The sequence below is a fragment of the Akebia trifoliata genome, chromosome 2 (genome assembly GCF_017979445.1).
Source record: "Akebia trifoliata isolate Shusen 1 chromosome 2, ASM1797944v1, whole genome shotgun sequence".
NCBI lineage: Eukaryota > Viridiplantae > Streptophyta > Magnoliopsida > Ranunculales > Lardizabalaceae > Akebia > Akebia trifoliata.
Window position 1 is genome coordinate 19599448 of NC_141376.1, and position 24175 is coordinate 19623622.

A 24175-nucleotide genomic window follows, 5' to 3' on the forward strand; every position below is an offset into this window, starting at 1 on the left:
GAATCGCTCGCATGTTTAACAAGAAGGTTAAAGTTCACCAGTTACAAGTTCAGGATTTAACCATCAGACTTCAAAGAAAATTAAGCACTCCTCCTCGATTATAGGAAAAAGTTTGAACTCAATTGGAGAGATTCATTCATTTAGAAAATATTCTTGAAAAAACTGTCAGATTTCAAGATCATGATAGAATTGAACTACTAGAGTCAACCAACCTTGACCAGATCAAGCGGTACTACATTTAAGGAGGCCATCTTTGGCCAAATCAATTTTCCTGCTACCCAATTCAATATCTCCTTCCTCAGCCCTTTGCAGTCTTTTAAAAAAAAATTATGCCTTTTTATTTCTCAGCCTGATTACCCAACCTAAGGGAGGGAAAAATTCGAACTACGTCTTGGTCTGATCCTAAAATTCTGGGGTACGTAGGCAATCTGAGAAGTTACTTCAGGCCCGACCACATCAAAATAAAAAAATAGATTCCCCTACAAAGAAAAAATCTAAAAAAAAAATTCAAAAGAAAAAGAAATATCATCCAAAATGGGGAAGAAAATTCAAGGAAAAAAGAAAACAATTTAAAAGGAAATGCCACACAAGGGGCATTTGGGTTTTTGAACCTCAAAATTCCTTTTTTTTTATGCCTAGTCCTAAGCCTACCCATAAAAGTCTTCCTAAGTATTGTACGAAAAAATCAAGGAAGATAGCAAAACATGATCAGACAGTAACTCCAGAAGTTCAAAATGGAAGAAAAAGTAAAATGAAGCCTGCTAGGTTGAGATGGCAACTTAGGCAAAAATTAGGGCAAGCTCGCAAGGTTGAAAATCTGAAAGGACGACCTTGGCAACAATCAGAACAAAAAAAAGAGAAAAAATTATAAGCTTACCAGATCGAAAACTTAAAAAAGGCGATCTAGGCAAAAGCTAGAGCAAGCTCACTAGATTGAAAATCGAAAAAGGCAATCTAGGCAAAACTTAGAGTAACAAAAAAATAAAATCTCCGTTGAGTTGAGAAGCTGAAAAGGTGGTCTGAACCGAAATATCAGAAGTCCGAATGATCAAGTTTCAATACCCAGTTTGAACCAAATATAGACTCACTGGATACAAGTATCTCATCTACGATTGATCTGAAGAGTTTCATGTCCCTAAACGAACCGACGGGGAGAAAGAACAAATTCTATGATGAATTTCATAAAGAAATATTTTGTTTCAATTTCGTTGAACCTGACTCAAAATCTTCAATATAAAAAGTCAAAATTAAAAGTTAAACATTTATTGCGCTTACGGTAATCAAGGATTTCAAACTTTCATATCAAGGGTACTATCTTTTTCCAAAGAGTACAGTTTCCCCCCTTACACTAGGGGCATTCGTTTTCAAATTATGTTCAATTATCCCTAGTGCAATGTTCCCTGTCAAATTAAGGGCATTTTGGCTTTGAAGCCTGGTCAATTTCAACCTCAATATTCAAAGAGAGTTAAAATGTTTACCAGACCTTCGTAAAATCTAATTTTTTATTTAAAAAAAAATCAAATGCGATGTAAATTCACCATTTATTCCAAAAAAATTAGTTCATTACTCTTTCACCCTGGGCAGGTAGAGTAAGACTCCCAAAAACCTTAGTTCATTACTCTTTCACTTCGAGTAGGTAGAGTAGAACTTCCCAAAAAAAAAAAATTTCATTACTCTTTCACCCTGGGCAGGTAGAGTAGGACTCCCAAAAAGCTTAGTTTATTACTCTTTCACTCCAAGTACGTAGAGTAGAACTTCCAAAAAAAGAAATTAGTTCATTATTCTTTCACTCTGAAAAGGTAGAGTAGGACTCCCAAAAAACTTAGTTCATTACTCTTTCACTCTGAGTAGGTAGAGTAGAACTTCCCAAAAAAATTAGTTCATTACTCTTTCACCCTGGGCAAGTAGAGTAGGACTCCCAAAAAATTAGTTCATTACTCTTTCACTCCGAGTAGGTAGAGTAGAACTTCCCAAAAAAATTAGTTCATTACTCTTTTACCTTGGGCAGGTAGAGTAGGACTCCCAAAAAGCTTAGTTCTTTACTCTTTCACTTTGAGTAGGTAGAGTAGAACTTCAAAAAAAAAATTAGTTCATAACTCTTTCACCTCGAGCAGGTAGAGTAAAACTTGCCCAAAAAATTAGTTAATTACTCTTTTACTCTAGGCAGGTAGAGTAGGACTCCCAAAAAGCTTAGTTCATTACTCTTTCACTCCGAGTAGGTAGAGTAGAACTTCCCAAAAAAATTAGTTTATTACTCTTTCACCCTGGGCAGGTAGAGTAGGACTCCCAAAAATTAGTTTATTACTCTTTTACTCCGAGTAGGTAGAGTAGAACTTCCCAAAAAAATTAGTTCATTACTCTTTCACCCTGGGCAGGTAGAGTAGGACTCCCAAAAATCTTAGTTCATTACTCTTCCACTCCGAGTAGGTAGAGTAGAACTTCCCAAAAAAATTAGTTCATTACTCTTTCACCCTGGGCAGGTTGAGTATAACATTCAACTTTTTCTCAACTTTTGCTCAGATTTTTCTCAAACCTCAAATTTTTTTCAAGTTTTGTTTAAAGTCAATTTTTTTCTCTGGTTTTCCTAGATTTTATGTTTTGCTCAGATTTTACTCAGTTTTACTCGGATTTTGCTCAGACCCTTTGAGATTTATCTCAGATTTCATAGTGCACACCCTTGCACATTTTTGTCAGGGAGAATTTTCTAAAATTCAAGGATTTGACACTGTCAGTGAGAGCTCTCGCTCAAGGACCTGACAACCTTTTTAGTTCGGGAAGAGTTTTACCCTCAAGGATCCGAACTTCCTAACGAATTGCTAAATCAGGTTGCAAAATGAATTGTCACTAGCTTTGGCATTCGGGTATCGTACTATCTATCAAAATAGATTTGCTATCTAGTTTGCTTCAACCCTCTGCCAAAGAGGGGCATCTGTAGACACCCAATTTTCGAATTTGCCTGATTAATCAACTCGTCAACCCGATCGCAACGGTTCCCAATGATGGATGTTTATTCTAATGCTTTATTTGTTACTAGAAATGTTTCAGAAATCTGGATGAGGTATCTCGAACTGATAAAACAATAGAAATCACGCTACGCTAGGAAAATATAACCCCAAAAGCTTAGAAATCATCATTTTTCAGACAAAAAAAAAACTTCACGATAAAAATTACTTAAAAAATGACCAAATTACCAAAATACCCCTAACCTTAAAACATCCCTAGAGCCTATGTTACGCTTAGAAAAACTCATTCAAACACATAAAACAACAAATCGAAACCAAATAAATCATTTCGCCAATTTTCACAAAATTTGACAAAATTACGAAAATGCCCCTCATAAAGTTCACAACCATTTCGCACAAAAATTTTCATAAATGACACAAACCAATATTTCCATTGAATTCCTTATGAAAAATCGATTCCAAAACATCCTGGAACATCGAAAACCGACTTGAAACGAGAAAGTTCTCTTAGGGGCAAAACGATAATTTTTCAATTAAAAAATTTTAAAATTTTGAAATTAAAAAATAAAACTTTAAATAATGTAAAGTGAAACATTAATAAAATTAATTTAAAATTTTGAACCAAAAAATCGATCAATCAGGATCAGGCAAAATTGTTGATGGTTGCCTAGATATTTATTAAAGGACCCCTCCATCTAGGGGCCCAAAGAATTAAAGATATAATAAAGAGGGGTTCTCCAAAAAAATTAAAGTCAATCAAGTACGACTAAAGTCAATCAAGTAAGACTCAAGTAAAAAAAATTAAAGTCAATCAAATGAGACTAAAAGTCAAAACCCTAATTAAATCAAGTCAATCTCATAAGACTTAAGTCAAAACCCTAATTAAAATTCTAATCAAGTCAATCTCATAAGACTTAAGTCAAAACCCTAATTAAAACCCTAACAAGACTAAGTCAATCTCATAAGACTAAAGTTAAAACCTTAAAGGAAACCTAATTAAACACTAACTCTACCCAAAAAAGTTTATAAATAGGAGCCTCCACACACTATTTTGGTATCCAAAAATAAATCATAAGAGAAGTAAGTCAAAAAGCTTCCCTAGCCTCCCATAAACCCTAATTTTGAAGTCCTAACTCCTTACCTAACACCCCTACCTCAACTTTAGCTCAAAAAACACCTAGAAGCCCTTCAAAAACACCCAGAAATCCATAAACAAATCCGAAGAATCCAGATCTAAGAAAAAGATACCTTGCCTTGGAGCTTAGAGATCAGATCCGGAGATAGAACAAAGCGAGGAATACTATACGAGGAGTTATTCTATCAGATCTGAGGGAACAAAATCGTTGCGTTAAAAAAATGTGAGTATTTTTATTTTTTTATTATTATTTAGGTCTTGTTAGCAATGTAGTTTTATTTGGGAATTAGTAGAGACCGACGTTTGTCGGGCGGGGTTGGTGCCTAACACCTTCCAACCCCATAACGTGATCCCCGGACCCGTATTTTTCTTTCGTAGATTAGTTTATTTACTTTTTAGAGTCAAAGTTCGGTTCATAGACTGTAATAACTAGGTAGCAACTTCCAAACCTCAAAGGTCAAAAGTGGATCCGCGTACCCCGCGGATCGAGGGAGCTTTCACCAATACTTCTAGAAGATCGATTTGCGATTTGAGTACCACCAGTTGAGGATTCAGGAGGCGGATATTTCCAAGACTGCATTTCAGACCAGGCTAGGACACTTTGAGTATCTAGTGATGCCTTTCGGTCTGACGAATGTACCGGCAGCATTCATGGACCTAATGCACCAAGTATTTTGGGAGCACCTTGACAAGTTTGTCATTGTGTTCATAGATGACATCCTAATTTACTCTAAATCGAAGGAGGATCATGAAAGATACCTCAGAATCACATTACAGATTTTACGTGGGCATATGCTATATGCCAAGTTCAGCAAATGTGAATTCTGACTCCAGAAGGTGAAATTCATAGGACACGTGGTGTCTAATGAAGGGATGGCAGTAGACCCCTCCAAGGTTGAAGCCGTATTAACGTGGAAATAGCCTAAGACGGTGATAGATATTAGATGTTTTCTTGGGATGGCTGACTACTATATAAGGTTTATTGAAGGATTTTCTACTCTTGCAACATCGTTGACGAGATTGACGTAGGAAAATGTCCAGCTTGAGTGGGATGACAAGTGCGAGACTATATTTCAAGAATTGAAGAAAAAATTGACAACTGTTCCAATTTTAGTATCTCCGATTCCGGGTGAAGGCTTGACGATCTTTACTGATGCTTCTGGGATTGGTTTGGGAGCCGTATTGATGCAATTTGGGAAAGTAGTGGCATACGCATCTAGGAAGTTGAATCATGAGAAGAATTATCCGATCCATGATCTTGAGTTAGCCGCTATAGTGTTTGCACTACGAATTTGGAGACAATATCTATACGGGGAGAAGTTTGAAGTATTTTCTGATCATAAGAGCCTCAAGTACATATTCTTACAGCGAAAACTGAATATGAGACAACGACGTTGGATGGAGTACCTCAAGGACTACGACTTTACCCTTGAGTACCACCTGGGGAAAGCCAATGTGGTTGCAGTCGCGTTGAGTAAAAATATTGTAGCTCATATGATGGTGAAATAATGGCAATTGCTTGAACTGGCTGCAGAAACAATATTTGAAACTCCAAGGGAGAAGTTTAGACCGCACATATATCTGGGTACATTGAGAATTGAAAATGAGTTGATAACACGAATTAAGGAGATCTAGAAAGTAGATGAAGATGTGGGAGAATATGAGCTGAGAGCTAGGAACCTGATCGACCTAGATTGCTCGAAAGGATCAGATGAGGTTCTCAGATTTAGAGGTAGATGAAGACGTATCCTACGAGGAAGGTGTAGTACAGATACTAGACAGGAGAGTAAAACAACTCAGATCAAAATCTATCCCTCTAGTCAAGGTATTGTGGAGGCACCATAACGTAGAAAAAGTCACATGGGAAAAAGAAGTTGAGATGCAGGCTAATTATCCGGAACTATTCAGAGAATAAGGTATGATTTAAATTTCAAGAATGAAATTTTTATTAGCTAGAGAATGTAACACCCCGAGTTTTTAAATTGTATCTCGAGGAAATCTACTGGTAAATTTCGATAAAATTCTAAAAGAAAGACTTAGGGTAGAATACTCGAATTTTAGTTTGATCATTTTTAACGAATTTCGACTTCGCCATTAGGTTCAAAATGATCGAAATATATACTTTAGCATATAAGAATGTTCAAATTCGAGTTCGAATGAGAAAGTTATAAAATCCTGGAATTTCGTGTTAAGTTGGATAAAAAATAGTAGATTTTTTATAGAGAAAGAATCAGAAAAATTCGACGGTACCATGAGATCCACAATGAAAAATTATTTGAAATGGAATACTCATATGTCATTCTTCGAGTTCGAATGGTCGAGATTTTGTCGAAAATAGAAACGAAGGAAAAATACAAAAATGCCCTCAACTTTTATTATAAAAAGAACCAACTCATTCTTTTATTCACTTTCTCCTCTCCAACTCACAAAGAATCAACCCATTATCCAAACCTAGGGTTTCAACCCTTCCCATCAAGATCTATCGTAAGCGAGTCTGAGTTGATCATCGACGAAGGAGAGAAAGTCGTCGACATCGACGAACTCCACACTTCCAACCCGTTTAACCTTCATTTTCCTTTATTTCTCTTGTCCTCTAACCAAAATCAGCAAGTAGGTTCATTTATACCCACTAGAGAGTCTCATCCAAATCAAGGAAGAGTCGTCCATTGTCATTGGAAAGGGGAAGAACACCTTCAAAGAGGGTTTTACGACCAACCACACCGTTAGCATCCGAGTTCAACCACTTTCGGAACTTCGAGCCGTCGAACATTGACCCTTGGTATTGGTTCATCACCATTGACAACCACGAACCAAGTAGGGGACTCTCAACTCTTATTAGTAGTCGTAGATTTCGAGAAAATTGCATTTAGGGATGTTTTAAAATTTATTTTGTGTTTTGAAAATTGTATAACATTGTTGTAATTGTTTCAAATTCATGATTAGAACTAAGGTATTTGATGTATTTTATCATGATTTGAATATTGGATCCGTGGGTGGGTTATTAGAATCGAAAACGAGTGAAAAACTTGAATAAACGAAGAAAAAAATGAAAAAATTTGTGAATTTTCAGTATTCTGACAGTTCCACCGTGAACATTCACGGTGCCACCATGCTCTAGTCACGGTGCCACCGTGAAAATCAAAAGTTGCCCGAAATTTTTTTTTTTGATTTTTTTTTTGGATTCCTCATGCTTTTAACATGCTAAAACGATTAGTTATGGGCCCCGTAACTCCTTCAAATGAGTCGAAAAAAAAATAAATAAAATTTCATCACGACGAGAATGTTTCAAGAATTCGTGTGATATCTTTTGCATTACTTTGAATTAGATTACAAAATTACATGGCCCTTCTCATGTTGTCGAGGGCCTTCATTTACAAACACCCATTTTCAATTTCGATAACTTTGGAAAATCAAATTTCCGACACTTAGCCAAATTTTCATCAACTTTTCCAATTTTGGCAGTTTGCCTTTGCATACCTATTGGGACCCTGTTTTAATGAAAGTTGGATAGTTTTTCGATCGAATGATTAAAGTGAATTTGCAAGCTTGAAAAAAGAAATATTTAGTTTGAAAAATCGAGATGTAGAAACACGGTAGAATGGGAAAGGGATGAATCGAAAAAATGTTAGAATCACACCGAGGAGTGATGTCAGCATTTTAGATTGTATGTTATGTGTAGGTTGGTGAAGGGATATCCAAGGATAATGAAAGGGTTGCATGTTTATTGAAATTTATGTTGGCGTAGAGACTTCGAATACTATTTTTTATTTTAGGCCGGGTGGCCACAGTTGCATGGTAGGAAACTAGATATCCATTCTCAGCCCTATTTTTTTAATTTCTCTTTTGATTGAAATAAACATGATATATATATATAGCTATTTTGTGAGCTGTTAAAGAGTCTGTGAATGGCTGAGGGATAGTGCATCATATCATCCGAAGTGGTGTACTATCTTAGGATGTACGATAGGGTCCACCAAGTTCATCCGTGGTATGGGATGCATATGAGAGTGGAGTCACAACTGAAATCTGGGTCCATTCCCTTCTATCTTTACCAGTGAACATGTATTGTAAAGATGGTCGTATATAAATGGAGTGTTTACTTTATGAATCACATGCACACCTGATAGGTATAGACGAAGATGATTAGTTAGTGATCACTAACAATTTAGTAGTAGTTGAACGTTCTGACACATCGAAAAGAAGCTCATTGCTTACGGTCACGTCAAACGGTCCGCTTGAGCAGGATAAATGATCACCAGTGTGGTAAGAATAGCGATCGACCACAAAATCAAGAACTAAAAGTCAGATTTATGTTGTAACATCATGTCCCGACTGTGAGCGATCCAGTCGTGAATCCAACTCTCTAATTCCACTACTCCACCAATTTGTATTATGTATTTGTTGTTATATTTTGAATTATATATTGCAAAACATGTTTGTTATTTCAATGTGATAATTCATAGTTGTATAACAAAATGAAAAGGTATAGTGAGTACTGATGATTGCTATCATGTGAATCTTTAAAACTATTTAGTTGCTCATTCCTGGCTATACGTACCAGTTAACTGTAGTTTTAATAGTAAAACTTGCATGTATTGAAATGTTTTAGTATGCTTATTCGTACATGTTAGGTGAGGTTATTAGTAGGAGTTGTTTGTGGACTTATTGGGTAACTATTGTTACTCACCCTTTACTTCCTATTTTTTTAGCTTTAGAGCCTACAGTCGAAGAGGCAATGGTAGAGCCGTCTAGTGAGGATTATCTGGTGGGTCTTACTGACAACCAGAGTCCATTACTCGGTGAGCATCATGACTACTTTTACTAAGAGTCTGTTCGTCCTAGGAGAGGAATATGTTCTTTTTGAGATCGAGTGATAGGTCTATGTTAAAGTGAGAAAATTTTTATAATCTTGTATATTTCCACATTTTTGTGCAAGTCTGATCAAATTCTAAGATATTCGTAGTTTACTATCTTCCGCATCTTGTATATTTTGGTATATTGTTATATACAGGATTTATTGGTTATTGGCTTATCAGTTTTTTTTTTTTTTTTTTGCTTTTGAGTTCTGTGAAACGCTAACATAAGAAGAGGAAACTATTTAAACTTTGAGGTTTGACCTCGGGATTTGTGTTAGCGTTTGGTGGGGCGTCACATGGGTAGTTTACATTTTCATAGCATTGTTAACAAGTTGGGCATGAAAAATCTATATGCACAAACTTGAGGGGGAGTGTAGACATTTTTATAAGGGTTTCTTTGTTATTTCCAATCTTCCAAGGGTTCTTTTGTTATTAGTAATACTCTTATGATGTTAATATATGTATGAGTGAGAGAGAATAAAATAACTCTCTTCATCTCTTTTCTTCTTCTCGACAAAAACCGTAACCCTAAAACTCTCAAATCTACTGTTGGTGGCTACTAATATGTTATAATCATGCTAGTATTAGAAACTGATTTTGAAGATATAGGAATGGTCTTACCCGAGGTGCCACTTCTACTTCAAAATCTCACCTCTGCTTCTTATTCTGCTTCAAAACCAGAGTTCTAATATCTCATATTGCATTTGATTCACCTTTGGTGCCACCAATTTATCCTTTTGTAGTTCTATAATTTTTGGATATTAACATATTTCCTATTAGTAAATTTTTTAATTCCATTCCTCTTCCCCATTCTCTGCGTTGTCTAATTTTAAGTCCTTTCCTCTATTTGTGGTTTCATCCAGTATTTCAGGAGAACTTTTTTAATTGTAGTCTACTAATATCCCTAATGTGTATTAGAATTTTTGTTTTTTGTTTTTTTGTTATAGGTACCTTCATTTTGTTTTGGTATGACCAACCAACCTATTTTAACACTTCCCTTTGTGATCAAAACGATGAAAATTTCGGAGTTCAATCATCTTGAGACACTCTATTTTCAATAATAATAGCAAAACAGATATTCGGATCAAATAAATTCCCTTAATTATCCATATTATGGCAAGTTGACACACTTTTATAGAATAACCATAGATTATTTTTTTCTTTGAGATTATAGCAAATAAACTTAAATCAAAGGTTTTCTGTCCACTGCCACATCAGCACTGTGTAAGCAAGGAAAAAAACATTATAAAAAGGGATGTTGGGTTTAGTTAGATTTTCAGTTTAAAACCAATCAAGCATTGTTTTTTATATACCATGGACAGTAGTAGGATAAGGCCTCCTTCTATGATGTTGTGTTTGTGGGTTTTGTGAGTAATATTATTGGTTAAGTTTGAAGGATTAGGGTGTTTGGGATGCTTAGAACAAGAGAGAATTGCTCTATTACATATCAAATCTGCCTTCAATCACTCAAAAAGGTCTTCTCTTAAAGTCATGTTTATGTTTTCATGTCACAGTTTATCTTCTCAACAACACTAGATGGAAAGATAAAAGCATGGCTATATGACAATGTGGGATCTAGGGTTGATTACGACGCTCCTGGCCACTGGTGCACGACAATGGCTTATAACGCTGACGGTTCAAGTTTTATTTTCATGTGGGACCAGTAAAGATGGGGAGTCCTAAATTGTTGAATGGAATGAAAGTGAAGGGGCTGTGAAAAGGACCTACCAAGGATTCAGAAAACGTTCTTCAGGTGTTGTGCAATTTGATACAACTAAGAATCAATTCTTGGCTGTTGGTGACGAATTTGTGATCAAAATTTGGGATATGGAAAATATTAAAAATGATCTTTTCCGAATATATGCTATGTCATGCTGCCTACAATAAGCCCAATGTTATCTGTTGTGGCCACAACTAGTACTGGACTTGTAGATAGAGGTGCTCTTGTGGTGGCCATTGCTAGAATGGTGTGTGTGAAATTCTTCTTTTTACTTCGGCAACAAACCTATATACCATGTGTAGCTTCCTATTGCATTTGTACTTCTATTTCCATTTTTTAGTACTTCACTATTATTGCAACTTAATTGCTTCTCCTAAGATGAATTTATAATTACCAAATTGTCCAATATATAATTACCAAAATGTCCCCTTAAGTTGTTTTAACCAAATTCCCTATGGCATAAATAGTCCCTAAAGGTCCAATTTCATAATTCTTATTAATGATTCAAAGAGAAGTTATTTTACAGAAGCACTTCGATCGAAAGCAATGGTGTCCCAAATGAGCCTAATTCTATTTTAATAGGATTTCATTTGAACTGAATCATCTACTGTGATGAATATTTCATCTGAGTCACATATAGTTACTGCATTGAGGTGGATTGTATTTTTCTTATTCTGACTACTATGTACTCTGTTGGAGCTATGCAGAAAATTATGTGGAAGCTGAACAAGTCAATTGCAAAAGAATTACTACCTACACAACCTGTAGATTTTGTAATTGAACCTTGGTGGGGAGTTTGCCTAAGTAACTTTACACTTGAGGAGTTTAAGGTGAGGACCAGTTCATGTTTCTGATTTCTTATATCATAGTTTATACCTAAGATAGCTTTGCTTGTTTGTTGGAAGGTTTTCACCTCCTTGCAAAAGGAAACCATGCGTTCGAGAAACAAATTTTGGTGCTATTTTGTGTGCATTTGAGCCATTTTTTTATATATATCATTAGCTCATTAACACATTTTGTTCTCGACACAATCCTAGTAACATCATCATCATCATCCAATCTTATCTTGGAAAATTAGGGATTGCTGAAAGCATTCATTTATGTATAAACTTGTTAATCAACAACCAACGACTCCAAAAGACTTATATGTTAGAGAGGGGGAGAACTATGAATATAAGAGGAGGACAATATACACTCAACACTCCCCCTCACCCATAAGGGTGAAAAGAATTGAACCCGTGACCTATACGAACCTAGCACTCTGATACCATGTTTACCAACCAACTACTTTGAAAGACCAATCTTTTTGAGAATTGGAGAACTATGAATATAAGAGGGTTACGAGGCTTAACCGGGGATGATACTCCCGAGTGGAGGAAAATATATACTCAACAAAACCCATGCCAAGATGCCCTAGCTGATCCCTATTTACTTCCCGCCGCAACCAGACTCTGCTGCAGCAAGTTGCCTCTAGGGATCTCTCTTGCATGAAATGTGTGAACACGATTCTTTTTAGAAGGTGGGAATTTGGAAATCAAACTATGACTCCTAAAATGTGATTGAATGTGCTTAATGTTTTTCTTCTATTCCTTTGGTAAGTGTCTATTGTGTCATGCGCTGATCGCTGAGGTGATCCGAGCTTTTGTCCCTAGGCGAAACAACTTTTTGTAATTGGTCTGAGTTTCATTCTTGGTTAATAATGCAGGTGTGCAAACTAATATCATTACTATTTATTGTGGGTACTTACTGAGTGGGAAAAAATTGAAGCATTATCATCGATTTTTTTAGTAGGGTGCAATGAACTTGCATATTGTTTTGTTCGCTCAAGCATTATTATTGACATGTTACTCATAGAATTCATGGTTCAATTTTGGTTGGAAACTCTAATTAGGAGGGTCACAAAGAAAGTGATCCTCACTTTTGATTTGGTTTCATTATGTTTTGGTTTGTCTTGGAATGTTTCTATTGAAATATTCTGGGACATTTCCAGAACATTTCGAGACAAACCAACACAGACAAAACATTCATTGAAAATTTGATCCTAAATAGGTTTCACATAGGAGGATTCAAATAATTGTTTGTATTGGCCAGTACATTCTAAAACCATATGATAATTTAACCTATGATTCTAATAATAATGATTCAAATTTAGGTCGGCCGTCCAATTCAGGTAATACCATATGCTTTGATTCCTTCACATTATTTTCTACGCTATTGCAGTACTGAATTAATTGTTTTTCTGCCATTATTTATTTTTAGTGATGCCCATCCAACATGGCTTTTGTTTGAAGTACCCATTTTTGAGTATTCATAATTTTTATGTTTGAGATTAAAATTTTCTATTTTTTAGTCGTATTAATGTTGTTTGTATGTATGTTCCATGCACAACCTTTTCTCTCTTTCTTTTTGATGAATTCTCATATATCTAGTTACATTTTGTCAATGCAAATGCTTTTACTTATTGAAATGATCACCGAATGGTTTGCAGATTGGCAAAACAAAGGTTTTCTTTAGGGTTGGTCAAATGGCAGATTTAGTTGCACAGAGAGAAGGGGTTCTTAGCAATGCAACCAAATGTATTCAGCAGAAAATACGAACATATATTGCTAGAAAGCATTTTATCACATTACAAAAAGCAACTATTCAAGTGCATGCCTTATGTAGAGGTAGCCCATCCAAATTACTTTTCTTGCTCTAAATAAATTAATTTGCATCAAAATTTTACTTTTTCTAGTCTGTGATGCCATATTTATTTGAATTATAGTTTAGGGAGAATTGTTATTCACACTTATGTTAGTATGGATACTTGCATCTGCTTGGTTTTTAAGTTGTAATAAGTTGGAACTAATTAATCAGCATTATCATTGTCTAGTCTTAAAAATGCCTTATTTTACAATACTATAACCTACATATCAATCAAAATGCACTCAAGATAGTTCCTGTACAACTTACATTAAAGGAACAAATTATTAAGATATGCCTAGTAACCTCATATTGGTGCAACTGCAGCATATCCAAAGCAAGTCCTTGTATTCCAATAGTGTCACAACCATATCATCTCAAAGGTAAAAGGGTCCCTTCAGATGTTATGGATCTTTTCTCAACTTTATCTGTGTTTATCGTTGGAATGGCCCTTTTATACACAGTGAGAAAATTAAATAAGAAAAAGACATGCAAGATCTTAAGAAATGCATCATCACTGTGAGACATTAATGGGATTTCTTGTCCACAGAGAAAGATAACCATAAGCGTGGTTTGGTTTTTTTTGCAAGAATTGTTGAACAACTAAGAAGTATTGTAGATTTGAGGGAGGCACACTACCGATTGTTTCTTATTTATATGCTACAAATCAAAATAGACGAACTTGCAATTTGATAATGAAGAAGGGAGGTTGTGTTATATGTAAGTAGTGTCATAATATACCAGCAAAACAATCTTAGCCCAACTATTGTCGTGTCAATTATGTTTTCTTAGAGTATGGCATTTGGAATGCTTATTGTAAGAGTTTCAAATTGTAGACTAGAATTTGGATTGGCAATTAGATTTATGAAAGTTGAAGATGAGGGGCATTTGGGTCTTTTCATGTCGGTAATTGGGGTTTAGGTCATCAATTTCAAAACATAAGGGTATTTCCAATATTCAACAACATGTGAGGGGGGTAGGTGTAAAATCAAAATTTTTTTTTTTCAAAAGTTCTTATAACGACGGCCGTGACTGTAGCTAAAGACCTAATAATTTTTTTTTTTAATACCCTATAGTGACGGTCGGCAACCGTAGCTAAATGCCTAATATTATTTTATTAAAAAATACCCTATAGTGACAGCCAATAGCGGTTGTCGCTATTAGTCCCATATATACCGACAATTTTATGAATAGTTGGTCGTCGATAAGACATATAACGATGGAGGTTTTAGCGATGATCGTCGATGGTTAGGGTGGCTGTTGGTATATGTATTTGCGACGGTTTTTCCCCTCTAACGATGGTAGACAACCGTCACTATATCCCTATTTTACTATAGTGTCTTTTTCTTTTAATATTATATATTTCATATATGTAAGTTTGATCATATGCTGGTAATTTAAAATTTTCTAGGATTTTTTTAATCGTATGAAGTTTAGGTTTTGCTAATTTTGGTGTTTAAAAAAAATGATTGAGATTATTAGGGTAGTCGTCTTGGTCTTGGACGCTTTTTAAAACCATAGAAGACTAGTGTTTATTCTAGGAATAAAATTATCTACTTTATGGATGATGAAGAAGTAATTGTTTATTGTTTGAGTATTATTTTGTTGGAATATAATTTCTCAAGTATGAATTCAATTTGAAAATAATACTTTTGGGGTGTTTGATTTATTAAAAATCGAAATTAAATGTGTAGATGATTTCATTATGCATAATATGGTATGTTTTTCGGTTAATAATTTATTAAAATTACAAAATGATAATATCACTATAGAAAAAATCATCTACAGCAATAACTTTTAGTGACGGTCAAAGTTTGATCGTCACTATAGAGTCTTTATTTTGGATCTCCTTACTCCGATCTCACTGACTCACTCTCGCTATCTCTTTTTTGAAACTCAAAATCAGACTTTCTTTTGTCTGAAACTCGAAATCAATCACTCTCCCTCGAAAACGAAGTGCGAAATCAGACTTTCTCTCGAAATCAAACTCTCTTGTCTAAAACTCGAAATCAGACTCTTTCTCGTTTGAAACTCGAAATCAGTCACTGTCTCTCTCGAAAACGAAGTGCAAAATTAGACTCTTTCAAAATCAAACTTTCTCTCTCTCTCGTCTGAAACTTGAAATCAATCACTCTTTCTCTCTCGAAAACGAAGCCTCTGTCTCTCTCTCATCTCATACTCGACAGATCTGTCACTGTCGATCTCTCTATCTGATCTCTCAAATGCGTGAAGGTTCAATCTAAACAGATCCGATATGATCTCGGCCTCCAAAATTAAGGTATGTTTTCCTACCAATTTTGTTAATTTTTCTCTCTAATCGATTCCTAAACCCTAGATTTTTCTACATATTTTATTGATTTTTCTGTATATTCCTAATTTCTATTGCGTTGATTCAAATTTTGGTTTGATTTCAAACCAAGATCCCAATTTCTAAAATTTTAATTCAATTTTTTGTTCAGTTTCAAACCAAAACCCTAATTTCTCATTTTTATAGCTAATTAATATTCAATTGGATGAAATCAGATTTCAGGTGACCACCATTCCCCAATTCTGCTTATCAAATCTGAGAACTCGCTTAGATTATCAAGTTGACTCTCAGATCTATATTAATTTTTTTATTTGCTTTAAGTTTAGATTAACTAAGCTTGTATGTAATGGGTGGACGGAATAAGTTTGAAATAATTTTCATTTTGTAAAAGATTTTTGTGCTAATTTTGTAGGAAAAATAAATTTAAATGAGAAATGTAATAGTTTGCTATGATCATGTATGTATTCCTTGACTTCCTTAGTCTTTTAAATTTTTTTCCTAACTGAATTATGGTTTACTTCTTTTTGATGAATTATTAAATTGGTTGATGTTTGAGTTGTTTGAGCTTTGGTTAAAATTACCGTTGTAGTTTCTGTTGTTGTAACAGAAAAATGCATGGGAACAAAAAAAAGTATAATTAGATTTCATGGGTAGAATTTTTAAATACACATCATCCTAGAGGTACTTACTTGGACAGGATGCCTTCAACAACACCTTGAGCTATAGGGTGATAAAAGTTATAAACCTCTCCAAGGATAATGTACCATTCCACACTGTACGTATGCTTCATCTCCTTTACTTTTCAAACTCTTGATGACTTATGATGATGAGGATGCATTACCCAACTGTATGGTGATACTTTTGTTAGATAACAAGCACACAATTGGGAGAAGCCAATAGTTCATTCCATCAACTTTACCTAAAATCTCCCTTTTTCACACCAACTTTTCTTCTGGAGCTTTCAACCAATCATCCGATCTTTGAATTTTTCATGGAGAAGCCATTTGTTTTCAAATTAGAAAGGGATGGGGGCAATTAACAAATTGTAGCTTGACACCAGGAATCTATCAAGTATGGACATCGCCAAAGACTCATGGTTATTAGATCAAGTGAAGGGCCCTCCCTCCAAGGGACTCTTTGTCACTCTTACAACCCTGTTTTGTGTTTCACAGCTCTTTGCAAATGAATTTGCATCTATAACTGTAGTTAACTTAGTGTAGGCCTGTAATAAATTTTCTGTGATTATGGTTACTCTTAGGCCTTAGGAATGAAGGATTCATGTTATTTCTCTAATTGTAGGTAATATTTCCTTTGACACTTATTGGCACTGGCGAAAACTGGACATTTATGAAGACTATCAGTGTTACAGATTATTTGAACTATGAAGCAGGTGTGTGCTAAGCTTTATGTTTGTGGTGTTGTCAGTGTGCAAATTTGATCAACATTTTATGTATCAGCTGAATAATGCCACATATTTTTTTTCTTTTTCATTATAATATGGTGTTTTGGTTCTTGAATGTTGTGAACTTTTTTCTTTTTCTTTAGTTTTTTATCAGTAAAATGTTGTGAACTCTTTTTTTTGTTGCATGGATTTTGTAGGAAAGTTCTCCAAAAGTAAGGGTGTAAGAATTTTTGGTAACGATGCTAAAGATTCAAAGATTCCTCCAGAAGTATGGAGATATTACTTGCTAACAAATCGTCTGGAGATGAGTTATATTGCTGCAAGCTCCATTTGATTATCTCAATTCTTAGTACTAGTTAGGTTTTACTTAATTCTTTCTATATCTCTACACTTGCAAATACTTATGGATTTGTGCAACTTGGTATCAAACACATTATTTACATGGGTAGACTTGCAAGCAAAACATAACAGCGAGTTGCTCAATAACTTGGGCAATTTTATTAATCGAGTATTGCATTTCATTGCTAAAGATCCAGGTTAGTATGCTATGTATACTTTTAAAACGAAATCCTATGTTTCTAAGGATATGATTTTGAATTAGTGAGCAAGAATTTTATCGTCGTTGTTTGATTCATTTACTGCTACTACTAGGAACTTTACATGTGTTTTAAGCAATTGAAAATAAAATATCCAAATCTTCTCTTAAATACTCAATTGGGTCCACTATGTGCCTCCATTGTTTGCTCGTGTTGAAATTGAGAATGCCAAAGCTACGGTGCGTGCAAAGTGTTGAAGAGGCCCTTCAGGAACAAGAACAAATTTCTAGAACTTCGGGGAATCGGGTTTGTATGAATGATGTGATTTTACACCATAATATAGAAATTTTGTTTTGTACATGACATTTTCTTCTTTATTTAGTTTTCTCTGGATTGAAGTTTGTGAAGATTTTATTTTCTCTATTTCAATAGCAAAAGTAAGCAATAATATCTTTTGTATATAAGTATAAGTTACTACTTACTTTTAAGTATAGGTTACTCCTGGGCTTTTGATGGGGAATTCCATGTAGGGTGCCAATTCTCATAGATGGAGTGCCTATTGAGTAACAATAAAAAGGGGAGCTACTTTAGTTAGGATTTTTTAGAATTTAAAAAATTCTAAACATTGGTTGACACTCTCTACTACTTCTATTGTTACTCTTATCATTTTTTAATTATGTTTTTTTAGTTATGCATCAAAGAACCGAGAATTTGGAGGTCTAAAGGATTAGCTTTCAACAGTATTTACTATTTATACTCACACTAGTTGTTCTTGTTGACCTTTTATCTTGTTTCAAGTATTGAGAAGGAAATTGTGCATTGCAATTAGAAGTATGTTAAGAATTTTCAGATTTTATTTGATTTCTAGCCGATCTATATGTACCTCTAAAGAGTTAAAAGTTTGTGTTTAATTTACCTTGAGCCACCTCTATGACAAGAAAAGAAGCTTGTTGCGGAGATAAAGAAGACTGCAAAAACAGGGAACGATGTAGGTTATTCAAATACTTATTCCCTAAGAATGTTCTGAATTCTATGAAGGCTTGAATCACCAGTTTTATTTATAAAACTTTAGATGAATATTTAGCTACTGTAATTTTATTTCATTTTCTCATTTGCAGGTTGCAACAAAAATTCTTGCACATCAGCTTTTTAGGCTAAGACAACAAATTGCTAATTTACAGGGTAGTCGAGCTCAAATGCGAGGTGTAGCGACTCACACATAGGCGCATCTATAAAATCCCTCGATTGTTTTTTGCTTTCATTTTATTCTTGGTGAAATTGTTTCTTCTGGGGCATGTTTGTTCTCTTAGCTTTTCTTATTTTCCTTTGCAAACACTATATGCCAACACTTCGGTTGCTTCTGGCATGAAAGGTGCAAGTAAGGCAATGGAGGCTATGAATAAGATCTGATAATATATATATATATATAAGTCCAGATTGGGATACCTTTGGCTTATTGTTAATTTGACAAATTGTCATCTATCCATTGTTTGAATTTCTGTGAAGTTGTACTGTATATATGTTTGGCTCCTTTATATGATCGGGGTCCATGAACTGTTGGGCGGATATACCATTGCTCTCATCTTTCTGCTAAACCACTAGGACATTTATCTCATCTAAGCCGTATGTCAGTCAAACATTGGATGTCAGTCAAACATTTCTCTCATCTAAGCCATATGTCTAATGGAGAACCTCAAACATCGTTTGTTAGAAACCAATTATTATTACCTCACATTGTGCATTTCTTAGTCCATGACTTTCACTGGTGTTATATAAAGTCCTATGTTCTTTTGAGTTATTTGTAGAGAGTGTTTTATTCTCTTATCCTTCTTGCAGAGGCCAAGGAACAGATGTTGGTACATATCCAAGTTATCTAATTGTGTTATAAATCTTTTTATAGTAGAAATAATCATGATGTTGTCTTCACCAACATTGTGTATTTCTATTAGTATTTGCATGTTTCAATGTCACTGCTTGTCTTGTTGAACACTTTCATGTACTTGTTTGCAGAATAAGGATGTAATAGCATTGAAGAAGTCTATTCCCATTCAAAGGTACTAGGAATATTTACCTAAGGGTCCACAAATTACAATTACCTTTTATCTGCATTAGTTGTGGTATTGTTGATTGATTTGCTTTTATATGCTACAAACTACCAAGGAAATGGAGCATGGCATATCGTTGTCTTATTTCTTTTCATGGAAAATTCAAATTGGTGATAAGAGCAGATTTAGGGGGCCAAGACCCAGTTTTACATTGCAGAAAAACTGACCACTAAACTGATCTGGAAAGAATGTTGAGTCTATGTCCATGAATATATCAACCAATGGGGCAATAAGGGAAGACATTGCTTATTTGTCTTGAAAAGAACATTATTTTGGAATTATAAAGGGTTGTTGAATGTGATAGTCTCACAACTGCTTTCTTGTATAATGGCATTTTATTGTATTGGATTGCATATTATTTCTAAGAGACGTGATACCCACGATTAGTTTTGAAATATATATTGGTAAAATGAGGTTTGCATGTCACAACTTTGGTTAATGCAGTGCCTTGCCTCAAGCACTCAGCTACAAAACATAACTATATATATATAAATGCACACAGCTAGATTGTCCATATGGGAATATGGAATAAGGAGTTATTCTTTCTTAGTCTTATCTCTTATCTGTCTCTATTTGGTCATTCTATACATGAAGCATGGCTGGTCTAATTTTTGTCTAGTAAAATTTTCCTTTCAGTTCAGTTGGTGCTCATTGATCACATAAAATTCAAATAGGAGAGAAAATAAATTAAATTCATTTGATATTGTTTGGGCATGTACAAAGAATACCGATGACACTAGTGAGTAGATTTGGAGCAAATTTAGGGCTATGGAAAGGGCAAGAGGCCAAACATGCCACAAATAGTAGTAAGAAAAGGAAGTACATTGCCTGACCAAAGTTTTGGCTTAGAACAGAGTGGAATTGGATTCATGTTGTTGACCCCAATATTTAGGATAAACGGTCAGATCATGCTATAACTTCATTTCTGTGAGATCTAGTGTCTCAAGGACTGATAGTTCCATTTGCATTCTCTATTCAACAGGTAATGAGGAAGAATCTGTTAAAATATGTTTGTGTGAGGGAGTTTGATCTAGAATCGGAGTTTTGCAATCCTTGCCTATCTTTCACCTTACCAAATGTAATTTGCAGGTAAAAGATTCTTGGGAAATTTCTATATTGTCTTTGATCAATTGAAGGAAAAAGAAAGTTGATATTAATAATATAAAAAATAGAACAAAGTGTAGATTTATTATAATTTCATTACTAATCCTGTTGGATTGGTGGTGTTTGGGGACAAAGACATTGGGTTGGTGAGTTGGGTGGACTGGTGGTAGTTGTTGAACTCTGTTCAAGTGCACTCCAACTCTTTCTTCTAAACCAAAGCCAACTTCCTTCTACCTTAGTCAATCAAGTCCTTTTTTTTCGGGTTGAATTGCTAACCTTTCAAAAAATTAATTAAACCACGTAATTCTGTTTGCAGCTATTGCAATGACTGCAAGGACCTAGATTTATACCGTGACTCGACTTTACTTGCCAAAGAGTAGCATTGTGCCATGCCGCAAAGTGGCAGCCTTTATGATCGTCGGGTAGTGAAGAATGCTCTTTTTCAAATAGTTCGTCAAAGAAAACGCCTCTACCACTACAAGACCTTGTGTGCCTCAAATGCAACCAAGTGAAAGTTGCCCATTTAGCTGAACAATGCACATGTGGTGGCTCATTCAAGTGCAAAGAAGATATGTTCGAGTTCCGCAGTAAAATGCTGGTCTTCCTAAATATAGCTATCCGACAAAATTTCAACTTCTCCAAGAGTGTACTTCATGGATTCTTGAAGTTCAATAACGGCCCATACTTGGCTCTGCACATTCACTACTATAAGTTATTGCCCAATCCAGGCATCGATCATGATTATAACAGAGATTAATTGAACTAAAAATTCTTGGCCGTTGGTTAAAGCGATTGAAAGTGTGATTAAATTTCAGAGGTGATAAAGCTGCATGCCGTCTACTAGTCCCAAGCTCAAACATAAGGTTGGCAATCAAGTGCGATGGGCTTCTCCTCGCCGAGGCTAATCTCTCATTTGAAGATTTTCATCATCTCACCGTCTGATTCATTGGGTTTTATATTTGTTACCTTCAAATTTTACAATAGGCATAGTATTAAGCAAAGAGAGGGTTTTGGAAGGTTATTCATTCTTGAGATTCGTGATTGTGAGTCTCCAATATTGGTATCTCCAATATTCAGCAACATGTGAGGGGGCCATGTGTAAAATCAATTTTTTTGCAAAAGTTCTTATAACGACAACCAAAAGTGGCTATCGCTATAAGTCCTATATATAACGACAGTTTCTGCAATTGTTGGCTGTCTATAATAAATATAGCATCGGAGGTTTTAGCGACGAATATCAACAATCAGGGTGGCTGTCATTATAAGTATTTGCGATAATTTTTACCTATAGAGACGGTAGTGGCCGTCGCTATAGCCCTGTTTTACTGTAGTGTATTGTCAAAACGACCATTATGTTTTAAAATTCTATCTGTAATCAAAAGCTTTTAAAAATGACAAACAAATAACTTTTCTAAAATCAGATTTCAGAAAATAGAAATTAGCTTCAAAGTTCAAAAGTGTGACTAAAGATACCTTAACTCTCTATAGAAAAGAATCTTAAATTACTTCATTTATTTTCATTAAAAAAAAAATTCACAACAACAACGAGTTCTGTCAGAATTCTAATGGTAGAACACTCAGTGAGTTAGCATGATTAAAATGCCAGATATAGCTTTTCTAAAACAAACAAATTCAAGGTGGGCCCTCACCTGTTCTCTCTCTCTCTCCCTCTCTCTCATATTTAATATAAAACAAACAAACTATCAAATTAAAAGACCCAATCTCGCAAGTGGAACAAATTTCTCTTATTGGGAATTGAAAGAAAATTAGAAAACGCGTTCTAAATCCGACATCTCTCTCTCTCTCTCTCTCTCTCTCTTTGCCCCCTTTCGTCGAACACATTGTAGTCTATTTTAGAGAAACAAAAGATTGGATTATCATTTTGTTGCTGGGACCCCCCAAGAAGAAGAATAACTACAACCGATTTTCATTTTCCTAGCTCTGATACAAAGCAGAGCTTATAATAGAAAGATAGAGAGAAAGAGATGAAAGTAGCGGCGTTGATGCTCTTAGCTTTGATATTATCTGTGACATTGTTTACAATACCCAAAATTTGTAAAAATCAACAAAATGATAAAAATACCCTTATAAATTTCTAATCTCCGAAAAATCTCGAAAGTACCTTCATTACATTCATTATATAATTTCGAGTCTAACGGGACCCAAATCAATAAAAATGAAAAAATTTATGAAAAATAACAAAAATAACCGAAACACCCCTTAATGTCCGATCTTACTTAAAGAGCTTGATTCCTAAGAAAACATAATAAACAAATTTAAACAAATTGGAAAAACTCTTGACTAATCAAAGTTAGGGGTGCAATTTGGTTCGGGTTGGTTGGATTTAGAGTAAAATCAGAACCGAACCGACCTTAGTCAGTTCCATTATATGTGAACCAGAATTGGTTCGGGTTCGATTCGGTTCCATGGGTTAGAAATACTAACCTCTTTCCCTAATCTACCGCAAGCAAGTGCCCACAGGATGAAACAACACATGCCACAGTAGCTTTATCTGCTTTCATGCCGCATCTCCCTGAACAACCCTATTACTTCTTTAAACAAACCTAACCAACAATTATAGAAGTCCAACACACGACGTTTCTTTCAGTCATTCTATCAAACACTTGACGAGCATCATTTGTTTGACCACATTTTGAATAAAAATCTATCAATGAAGAACCTAAAAGGACATCTAAAACAAAATAATTTCCCATAATAAATCCCATGAATACTCCTACCCAATCGAAGATCCTCATTCGGAGTACCAAAATTACTCTTCCACATTTTCCCAAACACCTCCTATGTTTTTCACAAAAATCATTCTGTAAATACCGAGAATTAATACTATTCCATGACACAACATCGCAAGTCATATGTCACTGGCCGCAGAGGGAGAGAGAGAGAGACAGAGAGAGAGAGAGAGGGAGATGAGCCGGTGGCAGCCAGTTGCAGGTCTTACCGTCACAACTGTAGAGACGACGAAAGAGAGAGAGAGAGAAATAGACAGTTGTAGTCGGTGATAGCTGCAGGTTGTAGTCGCTACTGTAGAGACGAGAGACGAAGAGAGAGACGATAGGGGTTTGGTTAGAAAAAAAATTACATTTTATTTTTATAAATAGTATCGGTTTCGGTGTGGTTCAGTAATTTATTAACCCTTAACCGAAAATCGAACCAAACTTATCGGTTCTTATTTTCTTTAACCTGAAACCAAACCGCATTTAGTTAAAATCGAATCAACCCAATCCAAAATTCACAAATTGGTTGGGTTCTCGGTTTGAACCGAATTAAGTTACATCCCTAATCAAAGTTAAATTAAAATTTAAACAACCAATTGAAAATCACAATCAACATTAAAATCTATCCA

At 34.9% G+C, this 24175-nt stretch overlaps 1 protein-coding gene across 13 annotated transcripts in view; it reads left to right on the forward strand.

Moving 5' to 3' along the window:
- LOC147409876 (putative methionine--tRNA ligase) overlaps positions 1–22053 on the forward strand; it is a 53822-nt gene extending 31769 nt beyond the window's left edge. Inside the window, exons 2-9 of one of the 13 annotated variants that reach the window (XM_086431973.1) lie at positions 11382–11504; positions 13163–13340; positions 16964–17054; positions 17264–17602; positions 18721–18805; positions 19613–19656; positions 20690–20796; positions 21128–22051. In XM_086431973.1, the coding sequence (XP_086288099.1) occupies positions 11382–11504; positions 13163–13340; positions 16964–17049 (387 nt within the window). In that variant the 3' untranslated portion in view covers positions 17050–17054; positions 17264–17602; positions 18721–18805; ... (1 more) ...; positions 20690–20796; positions 21128–22051. The other 12 variants (XM_086431970.1, XR_015175443.1, XM_086431971.1 and 9 more) reach the window with 12 other exon arrangements.
- The last annotated feature ends 2122 nt before the right edge of the window (positions 22054–24175 follow it).